The sequence below is a fragment of the Drosophila willistoni genome (assembly GCF_018902025.1).
Source record: "Drosophila willistoni isolate 14030-0811.24 chromosome 2R unlocalized genomic scaffold, UCI_dwil_1.1 Seg167, whole genome shotgun sequence".
In the NCBI taxonomy this organism is placed as follows: Eukaryota; Metazoa; Arthropoda; class Insecta; order Diptera; family Drosophilidae; genus Drosophila; species Drosophila willistoni.
The window spans coordinates 19,034,668-19,049,853 of NW_025814050.1; the positions used below are offsets into that span (position 1 = coordinate 19,034,668).

General features: G+C 34.3%; 4 protein-coding genes and 1 long non-coding RNA gene across 7 annotated transcripts; 2 read left to right on the top strand and 3 right to left on the bottom strand.

Moving 5' to 3' along the window:
* Positions 1–107: 107 nt before the first annotated feature.
* On the bottom strand, positions 108–4,688 carry LOC6642110 (glutamate receptor ionotropic, kainate 2). Its single transcript, XM_002065371.3, has 12 exons — positions 4,496–4,688; positions 4,265–4,414; positions 4,137–4,199; positions 3,857–4,063; positions 2,656–2,873; positions 2,439–2,588; positions 1,948–2,384; positions 1,708–1,885; positions 1,416–1,639; positions 1,222–1,359; positions 651–1,081; positions 108–592 (listed from the first exon to the last, which is right to left on the bottom strand). The coding sequence occupies exons 1-12, from the start codon at positions 4,584–4,586 to the stop codon at positions 159–161; spliced, it is 2,721 nt and encodes a 906-aa protein (XP_002065407.1). The 5' UTR covers positions 4,587–4,688; the 3' UTR covers positions 108–158.
* A 1,433-nt stretch (positions 4,689–6,121) lies between these two features.
* LOC111518611 lies at positions 6,122–7,181 on the bottom strand. 2 transcript variants are annotated; one of them, XM_023175949.2, is made up of 3 exons: positions 6,981–7,181; positions 6,416–6,922; positions 6,122–6,324 (listed from the first exon to the last, which is right to left on the bottom strand). In XM_023175949.2, the coding sequence occupies exons 1-3, from the start codon at positions 6,987–6,989 to the stop codon at positions 6,181–6,183; spliced, it is 660 nt and encodes a 219-aa protein (XP_023031717.1). In that variant the 5' UTR covers positions 6,990–7,181; the 3' UTR covers positions 6,122–6,180. The 2 variants fall into 2 exon arrangements, with proteins under 2 accessions (XP_023031717.1, XP_023031716.1); XM_023175948.2 differs by having other exon boundaries at positions 6,122–6,360.
* Positions 7,182–7,785: 604 nt separating this feature from the next.
* Positions 7,786–8,750, top strand: LOC6642111 (cilia- and flagella-associated protein 299). The gene is made up of 2 exons (XM_002065372.3): positions 7,786–8,237; positions 8,297–8,750. Exons 1-2 carry the CDS (start codon positions 7,905–7,907, stop codon positions 8,690–8,692), a joined length of 729 nt encoding a protein of 242 aa, XP_002065408.1. The 5' UTR covers positions 7,786–7,904; the 3' UTR covers positions 8,693–8,750.
* Positions 8,751–9,088: 338 nt separating this feature from the next.
* On the top strand, positions 9,089–14,007 carry LOC6641882 (glutamate receptor ionotropic, kainate 2). 2 transcript variants are annotated; one of them, XM_002065373.4, is made up of 11 exons: positions 9,089–9,171; positions 9,272–9,418; positions 10,251–10,313; positions 10,379–10,582; positions 10,644–10,855; positions 10,916–11,257; positions 11,321–11,752; positions 12,094–12,452; positions 12,511–12,941; positions 12,999–13,267; positions 13,322–14,007. In XM_002065373.4, the coding sequence occupies exons 1-11, from the start codon at positions 9,093–9,095 to the stop codon at positions 13,868–13,870; spliced, it is 3,087 nt and encodes a 1,028-aa protein (XP_002065409.3). In that variant the 5' UTR covers positions 9,089–9,092; the 3' UTR covers positions 13,871–14,007. The 2 variants fall into 2 exon arrangements, with proteins under 2 accessions (XP_002065409.3, XP_046866729.1); XM_047010773.1 differs by lacking the exons at positions 12,094–12,452; positions 12,511–12,941; positions 12,999–13,267; positions 13,322–14,007 and adding an exon at positions 11,841–11,987 and having other exon boundaries at positions 9,099–9,171.
* On the bottom strand, positions 12,931–13,351 carry LOC124460258. Its single transcript, XR_006954185.1, has 2 exons — positions 13,285–13,351; positions 12,931–13,231 (listed from the first exon to the last, which is right to left on the bottom strand). It is a non-coding gene; the product is annotated as an uncharacterized LOC124460258 (long non-coding RNA).
* Positions 14,008–15,186: the final 1,179 nt, after the last annotated feature.

The following is a 15,186-nucleotide window of genomic DNA, read 5'->3' on the forward strand; positions in this document are numbered from 1 at the left end:
TCCAAAAATCGTAAAACTTTCACTGACCCTTTAACAAAAATATTACGCAATAAAAATATATATTTATTAAAAGGTAATGCACAAAGAAAAAGAAACTAACAAAGTAATAATTTTTACAAATTTATTCAACCATGAAAACCAAATTATTTGGATGTCTTCTAAGATGCCGTTTTACTGCGAGTTTTTTCCTTTGAACTGCGTCGTGATGTAGAAGATCTTCTTGATGACTTGTCGCCTCCACTGCTGCTGCTATTGGATATTCTCATGGGTTTCTTGCCCACCCAGAACTTAAGAGCGAATATGAGCTCAGCCTTTAGAGCTTGCCAGGGCGTCACGTGTTCCTCAACGGCCACATGCTGGACATTGAACAAGAACTCAAAGATGCCCACAACAACAGCAGTCAGGACACCACCAGCAAGTACCAAAAACACACCACCCAACTCAATGATGGACAATTCATCGCCGTCCACCTCATGGAAGGAATCGCAGGTATTAGTCTCATTTTTCCACCATTTGTTTTTCATTTTATACAGATCACCCTTCTCGCTAAGCTGAAGTATAGAAACACTTAGATTTGTCCGATAATCAGCACCTAGATATGGATGGGTAAGCAATTAGTATTGTCTTTATCTCTAGCATGTTCAACTTACCCAAGGGCACTGCTAGGCCATAGTGCTTTTCACCGATCTGTTCACCAATTTGCATTAAATTGCAATCACGTTCAATATTAAATTGAAGACTAGTTGTCTCCATGAGAAAAGCATAGCCACCCTTCTCCTTTTTGACACGGGCCACACCTTCTTTATTGGTACTGGTAAATGCGTTGGGTTTGAAATCCTTCATTTTATTCCAGGCACGCTGATAGTCGGTATCATTGGATTCTGAGAAAAACAATGAAGTACTTCCGCCACGCATGCTACCGAAATGGACCTCATCCTGTTCGATCAGATCTCCCAGACTAGTTATCGTGTTCTGCCATTTGTTGCTTGTCAAAAAGGCAGCCAAATTGGCTGTATAGGTACTTAGCATCATTAATGCAAAGAACCACCACATGCCGGTCAAAATGCGCATTGGAGGACCTCTGAGAAATGAAGAATATATTACAGATAGAATTATATTAATTTTCCAAACATTAGGTTGGACTACAGTTAGATGATGTCAAGTAAATAGGGTGACAATGCTACATTGTTATTGTTCACCTGTACTAAGTAATGAACCTACCTAGGAAGTATATCACAACCCTGTTGCATAATAGAGCCAACCATTAGCCATGTACAATTATTCACATTCCATATATTTTCTAGCTCATCTGGATCTACAATAGCCGGATTCGGTGGCATCCACTCACGATAGGATAGCCTGGAAAAAGGAAAACTTGGATCCTTGAAGACAAGACGAGAAACACAACTACTCACCTGGCTATGAAAACCAAAGCCAATGTCATAATTAACTGAGCAAAACCCATGTAGACCCATACTTCCATGGCAAATGGGTCAAGAAAAGCGAAAGGATTCTTCGGTTCCGGTGCCTTTTTATAATGTAAAATACTAATACCCAATTGCATAAAGGGCACAGTAAAATCCACAACAGAACGTCGAAGTTGGGTAATGGTTAAATCACAAATTCCAATTTGAGCATGCTATTTTGGAAACGATTTTCAAACGTTAAATATGTAAAGGCAATTTGAAAAGTTGTATTTTCACTTACATGATCGATAAGTTTTCTTATGATGCCGTCCCATTGTTTGGTTTCTGGATTATATTTACCATTACCATTGACGATCATGAATTCGTAATCGAATTCCAAGAGCTCGGAAAGTTTACTAATTAAATCCACGGCATAGCCTTCATATTTGTCTCGTCCTCGGAAATTTTCATGATCAGCCCTGAGCAGACAAGGAAGAAATATTACGAAATTATATATTTTACAATTGTTAGAAATACCAACTTCATCATGAAATAGGGCTCCTCATAGTGGGTCACGACTGTATAGACTTTACGCTGTATAGAGAAATCTGGTGCGGTATTGGAACTTTCCGTTTCCAAAGTTATCTTACGCGTCTTTATGCCATTCTCTGGAGTCCAGACCATCAATGGTTCATTCACCGTTGGCTTATAGATTTCCAAATTGAAATGTGTACGTCGTCCATTCTCATCGAATTTCATGTTTTCCGTCTTAAAATGAGGTTCGACATCATCTTCCGATATGGTTCTCATTTCGTGTACTATAAATGGACCATATACCCATGGGGATAGACTACCACAATGTCTATCAGGTGGATGATATGGTTGCATTGCTGATATAACATTCTTAGCAGAATTCGCAAAAAGAATTACTGCATCATAGATAAGTATGGGCAGCATAGTCTGATTGCCAAGTATTCGCTTTAAATAAACTAAATTGTTAGAGAGAATAACGTAAAAGGAAAACTGACTTACATCTACTTCTCTGAAACGTGTCTTCTTTCTCTCAAAAGGATTGGGATCCGTAAGTTTCAAGCGAACTGATGTTATATTTGCCTTAAAGTCCTCATTATATATATCCTTCAAGCCCGAACTATGTGTATCCAGGTGTGTGAGAAACCAATTCTATGGGCATATAAATAATAAATTATTTGGATGGTTTATATTCAAATATTATTTCTCTTTGCCTTACTCGAAAGGGACCTTGTAGATTAAATTTAACAGATATCTGAAGTAATTCCTTTAATGTTTGAGGCTCACAATCTAAAATGATGTGATGCTCGTGATATGTTTCATCGGCTTCTTTCCATAAAACACGAAAATCTTCTGCATAATCAGCCAAATTTCGCAGCTTAACATAGTCACTATTTAGGGCATATATATTTATTAGATCTTGAAAGCGAGCCAGGCCTGTGATATATAAATTTTATACATTTATTATTGTGATAAAAATCAATGATTTATTAGAGGAACCGAAACTGGGAAAGGAATATCAACAATTCTCCATTCAGTAACTTAGTTTAAAAACATTTAAAGCGGTTTTAGGAAAAAAAAACAACTTAATTTAACATGAGTCTATTTTATATTTATTTATTATTATTAATATTCCACTTTCAATTCTAATATTCTTTTAAATAGAATGCTTAATACTTCCTAAACTTTCTTATATGAATATACGAAAAACCAAACAAAACAAAACATTCCAAAGAATGGATATAACTTTTCAATTACTTTATTTCATTCAAAACACAATGTGAAATTTCACAACCAATCGTTTATTATCCGAATTTTGGGGCTTTTTATCAAAAACCATTAGAGATATGCTCAGGAAATATACAGAACATCATGTCACTATAATAACCAATTGAACGTTATAAATTAACATATCAAAACTTTTCACTAATTAAGTAACAATCGAACGAAATCAGAGTTTAAGGTAAAAAAAAATGCACTCAAATTTTTTGCCGCCACTGTATAAACAAACGTTCTTAACGCATTTCTAACCATCAATATCAAACCATTTTGCCCCTCTCATTATTATGATGTCGAATTCCCCTATTTCAAATAATCAAATTGCAACCCTCTATGCATTAAGTATATTTTTAAATTCTATAAATAAACTCCGATTCAATTAAAATTTAGTAACCTATATAAAATCGTGTACACTTTAAAGTAAATAGAAAATTAAAGTATTTTCATTCCAAAATAGCTCACTACTTATTACTTAAATTGAAAATTGAAAGACTGACCTAAATGGCTAAACAAAATTTCTATCTCTACCCATTGAACTGTCTCTCGATTGAGAATAATTTGATCGATAGCCTCAAATTATTCGAATGGTGTTTAAAAATATTTGTCATCAAGAGGAAGAGGAGATATTTCGGCATACTTACCCTCGGGTGTTTCATAAATGAGCGTAAAGGTGCGCCATTCATAATTTGTTTTGATAATTTCAAAATAGGCACGAGATAATACAGACAACGTGGGTGCCACATTCACCGACATCTGATGATTTAAATGCTCCTGACGTACAGCCTCCAACTTAAAATCATATTCTATATGTGGAATGCCGGTGGTGTTTGCTATTTGCGCTACAATATCTATCAAGGAAGACAAACAGATGTTTGTATATGTATGTTTGTCGGTCTGTATATGAACGACGATCGTACGTACCACTAGCTGCCTTTGAACTTGGTCCGAAAATAGCAGCAACGCCATTGGAAATTAGTTCACAAGCTATACACACGGAAGATATTCTATAGTTTATCATATTATATACTCGAGTGGCTAAATCTACTTACCAATTTGCTGTAGCAAAAAACTATCATAGGTGGGCAAAAAACGTTTATTGCTGACGAAACGTAATTCAAAAAACTTAAGATTATTAATCTCACGGATAGCCTCATCGAAACTAAGTTCTATATCTTTTTCATCTTCAAAGAAAATGGCACCTGAAGGCGAAAATACAACGAAAATATTGTTCACAAAACATTTGTTTTCTTTTTACTTGTTTTCTTTTTTTTTAGACCTACCCACTGTGATTTCCTCACGCCTATCAGCACCAAGGACGTATATGGATTTCGTAATGATTAAAACATAAATGTAGACTGGATACAAATGCATTTTTCCAAATCAAAATGCGTGTCCATATATATAAATATTCAAGTAAAAACACTCAAAACTAATTGAATTTTCTAAATGCAGCGGCCATTTCGTCAGCTACATATGTAAGTATATAGAATTTAGCACACACACAGACTCACAAAATTACGTTAGCAAAGAAATATTTTCAAAAAATATTCAAAAATACATAGATTGTTCTTCCGCTTTCTATATTTTTGCGGTCCAGTCTTGGAGCGCTTAGCACGCACACTGACTGTCCCACTGACTGTGAATATATGAATAAAATTCTCATCGGCTCTCTATATAGATACTAACTAGAGATATTTTCATACTCTCCTCTTTCTGCATATATCTCTCAGGAGAGATTTCGGTTCTGTCATTATTTATGGCGCTTGTCCATGACGTAGGCGGCATCCACTAGTCTAGTCTGGTCCGCCCTGATCTATTGCCATTTTTCGTAGTGTTTATCAGGGCTTTTTCGAATTGTGTGCCAAATATTATGATATTCGTTTGCTTTTGTTTGGTTTTGGCAGCGTTTTTGATCTCAAAAGTGCCTCTCAACGGTCGTGCTTTTGATGTTTTCTAGTGATGCGAATGCCAGACTACATGATTTTGCTTTTTGGCTTACAGATAGCAGATATTTTTCGAAAAAAAGAACTATTAGATCGAATAGGAAAAGAACAAGATTGTATTAAAGGACAAATTATTTACAATAGAATTCGTAAAGAATCTTAAGCCAATTATCATAAAGAAAGGAGAGTAAATTTGAATTATTATGATTTTCAATTTATATTTTTAAAATTCTATGATTAATAGAAAACAAATCTTTTTTATAATTTTTACTTATTATTTTTTCATTTTAGAAACATTTTTTTGGATGGACCATACAAAAAATGTTAAAATTTATTTAAAATTTTGGGATTTTTCTAAAAGTATTTTTCTGTGATTTTACCTCTTAATATTTATACAATATTCACATGAGACGTTTTGACCTTTGCTGAAATGCTGAAAAGCCAAATCAATCGAATTAAAAACAAATAATTAGAATGTTAAAAAGTCTAATCGAATTCGAAAATTCTTACGAGCATTTTGATTAAAGCAAAGATTTAAGAAACGTCTAAGTTAAATATAAGGTTTTAAAAGCTATGCCAATACTCGTTTTAAATTACAACACTTGATGCTAGCAACAATTACTATATTCTTCTTGATCAATATGCAAATTTCACGTGGCTAGCTTTGACATTGATCTTCCAATTACTGAGAGATAGTCACCAAAAGTAACTAAAGTTAAGTAAGATTAAATATATAAACAAATTGTGTAATGTATGCTAATTTTTTCTTAAAATGTTAACTATTTTCCATTTAATTTGATTGTTTATGTCCATTCTGTCGCCGTACACGATGATCGTATAAAACTGCCGATTCTAGTTGGGCGACTCAATTTCCAAACACCTGCGATCACCTCTGAGTATGCGTTTTTCAATCTTAATAATGCAATTATCAGCCTTGTGTTTGAAACATAAACCAATTTTACACCATGGTAAATTTTTAAAATTATCTGTATCATTATAATAAATATCCCCGCTTTTCCAATTCATAAACCTAAGATCCTGTTTACAGGGTTCAATGCGCTGACTACCAGCAAATATGTGAAACCAATTTCGTTCCTCAAGCGAATCGCCAGACTTGAAGTGACGTAAACTCTGCGCATAATCAATATAACCGGATATATTAAGACCTTTGGAATAACGTGTGCAAATGAATGAATAATAGTCTGCAAAAAGATTCAAAAAAAAAAAATCAATTGATATTTCAATTTAATCTCTTACCGAAATGCTTTTCATAGCATTGAATTTCTCGCGTACAGCCAACGCTTGAATTAAGGAATCGTCACTGCATTTTAGTACACTAAATAAAAAATCCGAGGACAAAGGACGTGTTTTTAGCGTCTGTGCTTTTTGAACTTGATCCTCTGACATTATAGATGTCCCTGCTACATCTCGTAGTGGAACTACTTGACGAATAAATGTATCATTTTTCAAATATCTCTTGTCATTTGTGGTATTAAATGAGTTTACATATTCGGCATAGGCACTTGAGATATTCTTACGGTCTAAGAGAGTCAAATTTTCGGCATATAATAAAGGATCAAAGGATTGCTCCGCCTTGGCCTTTCCTACTAGATGTTTGCTGTATTTACCAGAGCATTGAAGGGTTTTGTCGACATTTTTCAGTTGTAGACCACGAGATATCCGTTTGATACTTGGCTGACGTTTAATCAAGGATACAGGCGAGCTACTGGCCGTCAAAGTTAGTGTACTCCCGTTCTTTTCTGACTGTGATAAAATATTTCTTAAGTTACATTTCTAGTTTATTCCAAAACAGGTATCTTACCCTCCCCATTGCAGTAAAAATAGAGAAACCCTATAGATTAACTGCAATCGTTAACATTCCGCGTATAGTGTATCTGTTTCTATAGTTAAAAGTCACCAATACATTAATAACCATTATTTGGCTTAAACGAATACAAATTGTATATAAATATGGGTAATGTGAGTATTTATTGTTCAAACAATTGCTTTGGAATATATGAAATGTCGTTCAAAAAACTCCATGAACATATGACTGAAAACTTTTTAACACAAAACGATTTCAAAACTCCCTAAAAGACTCAAAATTAAAGCGAATGGCAATTCACAGTGAAAAAAGATATTCAAAAATCATAAGGTTTGATCTACTTAAAATATCGATAATAAATATCAATATAAATTTAAATTTTAATGCTGATTCTTTGAGTGGTTTTTAGAGAAACGCTTTTATAGTCGTAGTTTAAAGTTGAAAATTTGTACATATTTGAAAATTTATTAAATAACTGATTCAAAATATATTATTTAAAAGATATAAAGATTCAATTAGTCGCTGGAAAATGGTCGGTTAGTCGACTAAAAAGTCGAAAGTTTGGACAAGCACTTAGGAAGATCGACAACTAGAAGATTGACAACATAGTGAGGTCAGCGATCCTTGACTGTTTGTCTTTCTCCCATAAAAAAAATTTCAAATATGTTAACAAATTTTACACTCAGATTTATTTTGAATCAGCAACAAAAACCATTATTCGTTAATCCACAATCCTTTTTATTATCCCAGATGGAACTACCTTTCCGTATGGCTTCAAGGGGGTTAAACACTTCAAAGATCAAATAGAGGACTGTTTAAATAGCTTCGATTTAGACGTCTAAATACTCATCTGACATAAATTTTCCCTTCAATCCACTTTGCACACTTGTATAAACACAATTTCTTTAAAAATTTGCCAAGATGCTCACCGCAGTGGGGAAAAGCGTAGACTTTAGTGTTTTGGATCATAACAGTTATGTGGACTATATACACTCGTTTGCTACCGTTAACGATCGGCGGTATTTGAGTAATCGGAAAACCATTAAGACCATTGTACAATTGGGTTATCGCACCACAAAGATTCCATATACTGAACTGGAATATGAAAAACGTCGTGATATTGCCTTGCAGTCAATTAGACCAAAAATGGTGGGTTTATCTAGTTTTGGTAGTTTTTTGCCTGCCGAAAATCAAGATCCTGTTCTCTTGGAGTTCAAACGACGAGAGTTGCCCAATTTGAATAAATATTTATCGGTGAGTAGCAAAGAAAAAAGAATACCTAAATGTAAAAATCATGAGCATCTGTATTTTAGACAATTATTTTCACATCTTATGTCCACACGGATGGTTCAGAGATATCCGGTTATTTGGATCTTGACATGAGTTGGCGTAACGCTTTGCAGGAAGCCCTGAAGCATACCGATTGGAAAGGTGTCTTCGAGGGTCGCCATCGTCTGAAACCGATGTCCCATCATCTTAGCTATTGGAATCCACGTTATGGCATGCTGAAGTACACAGAAAGTGATAATTTTTTGATTATACATGATCATCAATATGGTTTAATGTTTATGCATAAGGGCGATCACAAGAAAATCTCACTGGGTGGACAACATAATCAATATTCAAAGAATGCCAAACGCACAATGGTCTATTCACCCAAATATGGTTATGTTGTCTTCTACGATCACGTTGTACGCAAAAAGGTATAGGACTCAATTCTCAATACCAAAATTCACAAATAAAACAAAATCAAAAAGACAAAAACGAGCGATGAGAGAAATTTTGTGTTGGCCTATATTTGTATTTTCCTTCTTCTTGTTTAGAATATGTTGAGCAAAACAAACAACATTAGCAGCCAGCTAGTTGTCTCTCTCTCTGTGGATCGAGCGAGATCTCATCTCATCTCTCATTAGCTCAACATCATTGTGCTATTAAATTTAGCATAGTTTCTGTTTCTGTTCATTGTGTTGTAGACCGCGGAACGTCATAGTTGCAGTTTATTTCGCGAAATATTTATTCTCTTGCCACTTTTACATCATCAGCCAAAACGAAAACCCCGTGAAAAAGTTACAATTTCATAGAAAATAATGTTTATTTAGTTGGTTAAGAATGTGTAGAGTGTTTTGTATATATTTATCTATGTTTTTACTGCCCTTAACATGGGCAGAACGAGAGAAATTTATGGTGGGTAAGTTGCAAAAAAAAATACATGAAAACTGGGTCAGTGCTCGCCAAAAAAGATGTATACATACGTATGCTAAAAACAACTTGTATTTTTCTTTTTATAGGCAGTATTTTTACATCAGACAAAGATGAAGCGGAAATTGCTTTTCGTACTGCAGTGGATCGTGCAAATATATTGGAACGCCATATAGAGCTAGTTCCCGTTGTGATCTATGCAAATACTGATGATAGTTTTATAATGGAGAAAACAGGTAAGAATGAGATAAGATTGGGCTTCATATATTGAGGCGTTTTTCTTAAAGATTCAATATATACATAGAGGTCAATATATTTAAATTTAGAGAGAGAAATTGCAAGCAAATATCTCAAAACACTTGAAGGTACTTTAGGTGCAAGCTCAAGTCACTCCTAGGTTAGTTTACGATGAGTTTTAATTACATTTCCTTTGATTTTATCGGGGTTTGTTGAAAAGGTGGAGTTGGACAGACATAGTAAGAGTTGATAAGGTCCAAATTAGTAAAAAGTAAATGGCAAGAACAAGAAATAATTTGTGTTAAATAAGAAAGACCAAGGGAAATTAATGATCTTATCTAAAGAAAATAGAAAAAAAAATGTTAAGACTTGAAATCTTTGAACAAAGCAAAAGTTTTTGTTGTAGTTCTTTTTATTCTATGTACTATGTCTATAAGTAAATATAATAAAGTAACAAGTGGGTACTTAATTAAAACCATAAAAATGTATTACGGTCTTTGAGTGTGATATATTTTAAAGCGAGTCGGAAATAAGTTTTTATATCCAAGACAATCTGATAGATCGGATGAAAAACGAATTAATCAATTTATAAAAAAAGGATGCTCAAAAAACAACCTTTCCTAATATGATGAAGGAAGTTCAAAAACCAAAACAAAAATGTAAAAGCAAAAATTTCGGAACTTTTAGTCATTTTAAAAAGCTATTAACAAAAGTAAGATTCATTAAATAAATTAATGTAGGAAAGCAAAGATTTCAGGTCCTAGTAAATATAAAAGAATATAAAGAATTTATTTTGAAATAAAGTTTAATTAATTAAAAAATGTATTTCAGTTTGCAATCTAATTTCTCAAGGGGTAATAGCAATTTTTGGCCCCAGCACTGGCGGTGGCACTGGTAAGTCCTGCAGATCCTTAACTGAATAAACTGTAACTATTTTTTATATCTCCAATTTCTTCTAGATATAATTGCCTCAATATGCGATACATTGGATATACCTCATTTCATTTACGATTGGCTACCCAATGAATCCTTGCCAGATCGTGAACACACTTCAATGACACTCAATATACATCCTGATAATCTGCTGTTATCTCAAGGATTTGCAGAAATTGTTCAAAGTTTTGGTTGGCGTAGTTTTACAATTATTTATGAATCGGATAAAGGTTTTTCTATATAAACCTGATCTTAAGACTTTGATTAATGATGTTATATTCTCTGATTTAGAGCTACAGCAATTACAGGATATTCTACGTCTCGGTGAGCCAAGTAAAAATCCCACAACAATTAAGCAACTGGGGCCAGATGAGGATTATAGGCCATTTTTAAAGGAAATTAAATTATCTACAGATAATTGTTTGATATTACATTGTGCCCCTGAGAATCTATTTAATATATTGCAACAAGCAAATGAATTGAAAATGTTGGGTGAATATCAGGTAAGTTAGAGAAACATTAGTCCATAATCCTACCCTTCTGATGAATTTCTCTAATTACAGAGCGTTTTTATACCCGTTTTGGACACTCACACCATGGAGTTTGGTGAACTCAGCGGTGTGGAGGCAAATATAACTACAGTTCGTTTAATAGATCCCACAGATTTTCATATCAAGAATGTAGTCCATGACTGGGAAGAGCACGAGAAACGAGAGGGACGTTATTATAAAGTGGAACCACATCAAGTGAAGACTCAAATGATATTGCTCAATGATGCCGTTTGGCTCTTTTCCAAAGGCCTAACCGAATTGGGCATTATTGAGGAACTAAAGGCTCCCGAAATTGAATGCAGACGCAAGAAACCCTGGCCTCAGGGTAGACGTATCATCGAGTTTATGAAGGCGGTAGGTTTACAAGGCTTTGGAAAAGAAAATCTTCTAATTTACTTTGCAATTCTTTTCTTCTAGCGCTCCGATGAGGTAGCTACAGGACGCATAGACTTTAATGAGAATGGTCAGAGAAGTTATTTCACTTTACGTTTCATGGAAATGAATGCTGCGGGTTATTTGGATCTGGCCACTTGGGATCCAGTTAATGGCTTGGATGTCCTCAACGATGATGAGGAGAGTGAAAAGCGTGTGGGTCAAAAGTTATCGAATAAAACATTTATAATCTCCTCGCGTATTGGAGCTCCATTTCTGACTATGCGAGAGCCGAATGAGGGCGAAGTGTTGCAAGGGAATTCACGCTACGAAGGATACTCAATGGATCTAATCGATGCAATTGCCAAAATGTTGAATTTCAAATATGAATTCCGCTTATCACCCGATGGTAAATATGGAAGCTTGAATAAGGCTACACAAACATGGGATGGCATTGTTCGCCAGTTGATCGATGGGGTGAGTTTTGGAAAGAAAACCAAATCAAAACACAATTTACATTTTGAATAACATAAAGAATAACAAAAGATATAACCAAAATGTTTAGAAGTTTGTGACACAGAAAAGGCAGCATTTCCGTTTGAGTTCGAGTTCACATTCCTAAAAGGACAGATATTCTGTCCATATGACAAAAGGATGTGGGTTCAAATCCTGCTCGCGACAAAGAACAAAAATGTTTTTCCTTTGGTTTTTAATTTTTTTTTTATGAAGTCTTATTAAAAAATGTATGTAAACAACGTTAAGAAATTTCTACTAATATTTTAGTTACAAATATATTAATATCATTTTTTTCATTCCAGAATGCCGATTTGGGTATATGCGATTTAACAATGACGTCATCGAGACGTCAGGCTGTTGATTTTACACCTCCTTTCATGAATCTAGGCATTAGCATATTATTCTCGAAGCCACCAGTTCCTCCTACAGATTTATTTTCCTTTCTTTCACCATTCTCGCTGGATGTTTGGATCTATATGGGTTCGGCATATCTATTCATATCCCTGCTACTCTTTGCCTTGGCTCGCATGGCTCCAGATGATTGGGAAAATCCACATCCATGCAAAGAACCCGAAGAAGTTGAAAATATTTGGTCCATCATGAATACTACATGGCTTTCGATTGGCTCTTTGATGGGTCAGGGCTGTGATATATTGCCCAAGTGAGTGAAAATCAAAAAAAAATATATTTAATTTAATCCTGGAATTTTAATTTTTTAGAGCTGCTTCTACAAGATTGGTTACCGGCATGTGGTGGTTCTTTGCCCTGATGATGTTAAATTCTTATACCGCCAATTTGGCTGCCTTCTTGACCAACTCACGTCAGGCTAGTTCCATAAACAATGCTGAAGAGTTGGCCACCCAGAATAAGATCAAATATGGAGCTCTATTGGGCGGTTCCACCATGGGCTTCTTTCGGGACTCCAATTTTAGTACTTACCAAAAAATGTGGACAGCCATGGAGAGTGCAAGGCCCTCGGTCTTTACCAAAACCAATGATGAGGGCGTGGAGCGTGTCCAAAAGGGCAAAAATTTGTATGCCTTTATGATGGAATCAACCACCTTGGAGTATAATATAGAGAGAAAATGTGATCTTATGCAAATTGGGGGTTGGTTGGACTACAAAAGCTACGGTATAGCTATGCCTTTTAGTAAGTGAAACTTAAATCAGACTTTATTCAGATTAAGTTTAAATGATTTCCTCCTAGATTCACCGTATCGCAAACAAATCAGTGGAGCTGTTCTGAAACTTGGTGAACTGGGCCAATTGTCGGAGCTGAAGCGTAAATGGTGGAAAGAGATGCATGGCGGGGGCAGTTGCGAGAAGAGCTCTGATGATGGAGGTGATACGCCAGAATTGGGTCTGGAGAATGTTGGTGGTGTGTTCCTCGTCTTGGGACTTGGTCTATTCGCTGCCATGGTCCTGGGTTGCACTGAATTCCTGTGGAATGTCAAATCTGTAGCCATTGAAGAAAAGGTTAGCTAGTTTATTACAGAATCATTATCATTATCTTATCATCTATTTGCGCAGATCTCTCTCAAAGAAGCTCTCAAGTCGGAAGTTATGTTTGCCTTGCAAGTTTGGATTACCACCAAACCGGTTCATACCAGCGCTGGATCAGGCAGTTCCTCTTCAGCCTCGTCGGCAGCATCATCTGTTTCATCGAAATCAGGCAAATCACATTCGAATCGTTCCAAATGTTCTTCCAAATCTTTTGGTTTATCTATGAAGAGTCTAAAAAATTCTAGAGAACATGATGTAGAGGCCTCTGTACATGATAAGTTAAGAAAAATTGGTTCAATGTTTTCCCTCAAGTCATCACACAAATCAGCAACTCCGCCACCAAAATTGGGTTGGAAACTGGATAAATCCACTCAAATGGATGAGGTGCCAGATGTAATCGAGCAGAAGGACGAGGAGGAGGCAGAGCCAGAAGTAGAGCAAGTACAACCAAGTCAAAAGCATCATCACCATCATCATCATCATCATCATAGGCATCACCATCATCATCACCATCCTGAGGAGGATGAGGAAAATGGAGATGAAAAACGTGCCAGCAAAATGAGTAATGGAATATAAATGGGAATTATCCTTCTAATAATAATAACCGATTTAAAAAGTATATATTATTTGGAACTAACAATAGCTTTTTCAAAGTGTTTTTCAAGTGAATTTTGTATTGAGGTTAATAAATTTGATTTATAACTTATTTACCCTTTAGATTATCACACAGTTTTTAAAACGGATTTGAATCAATTTGAAATGTTCAATATATGGATAAATATTGAAAGCAAATTTTTTTTTTTGTTTATTTAGTTGTAAATTCAAGACAATTTAACTTCTAACCAAAGTAAAGTCCAAGAAAATTTTCAATAAATTTTGGATAGGATAGGAACTTATATGGGACTAATTCTTACATGAAAATGTTGTTATTTGACATTTAAAAGAAATACCATTCGGATCATTTAAATGTTTTATAAATTTGTATATATATTTTGGTCGCTCCCATGATACTGAATTATATGATCATCTTAAAAAAAGATTTAAGTTTTGAGAGCCAAAAAGTTTCCCGCGGTAATGAGTAAATTTTTCGATGTGGACATATTTTTCAGCAGAGTGAAATGTAGAATTCGATGTAGATGTTTAAAATTTAAAAACGATGGTCTGATATTTTTCTCGCTAGGATCTTGAATCTTGGAAAGTGCGAATCGTCAGAACTCGTCTGAAAGTGTTTTATAGGCTATATCTGTCGATTTGCTCAGATATTTCAATTTTGTACACAACAGTCATAAAAAGTTACAGAATGAGAAAATAAAATTTAAATTTAATTTAAAGAATAGACAACCCGACGACCGTGAAAGGTCTTTTTAATGGTCACAAGTTGAGGTGGGACTTTGACTATTTTAGAGGAAAACTTAGCAACATTTTAAGGACAGTAAGCACAATATACTTTTTGCATAAAAATTTGTTAAATATTCTCTCATAGTTTATATAAAAAAACTTTTAGTGTAAAAAATTCATTCTCTTAATAATTAATTCAGGTTGGAAATCCAAATTCAAAACGAGTCTTATAAAGTAATCCACACAAATAACAATACTTTGGACGTAATTCAGAGTTTTTAAGAGTTTTTTTTTATTTGGTTTTTGGTTTTTTAAACTTTTTTTTTTCTTTGTTTTTTTCTTTAGCATAAATTTTGTTTGTTTTTTTTCTGGTTTTTGCTTTTATAATTTTGGGGTATAATTTCATATTGACATAATTAATAGATAGTTGCTTGTTTGGAAATCTCAGATTGTATTCATATTGATATTCTTATTGGGTATAACTAATGATTTTATACATTTACATATATATAATTACACAATACTTATATTTTTACTTTACATTTTGCGTTATG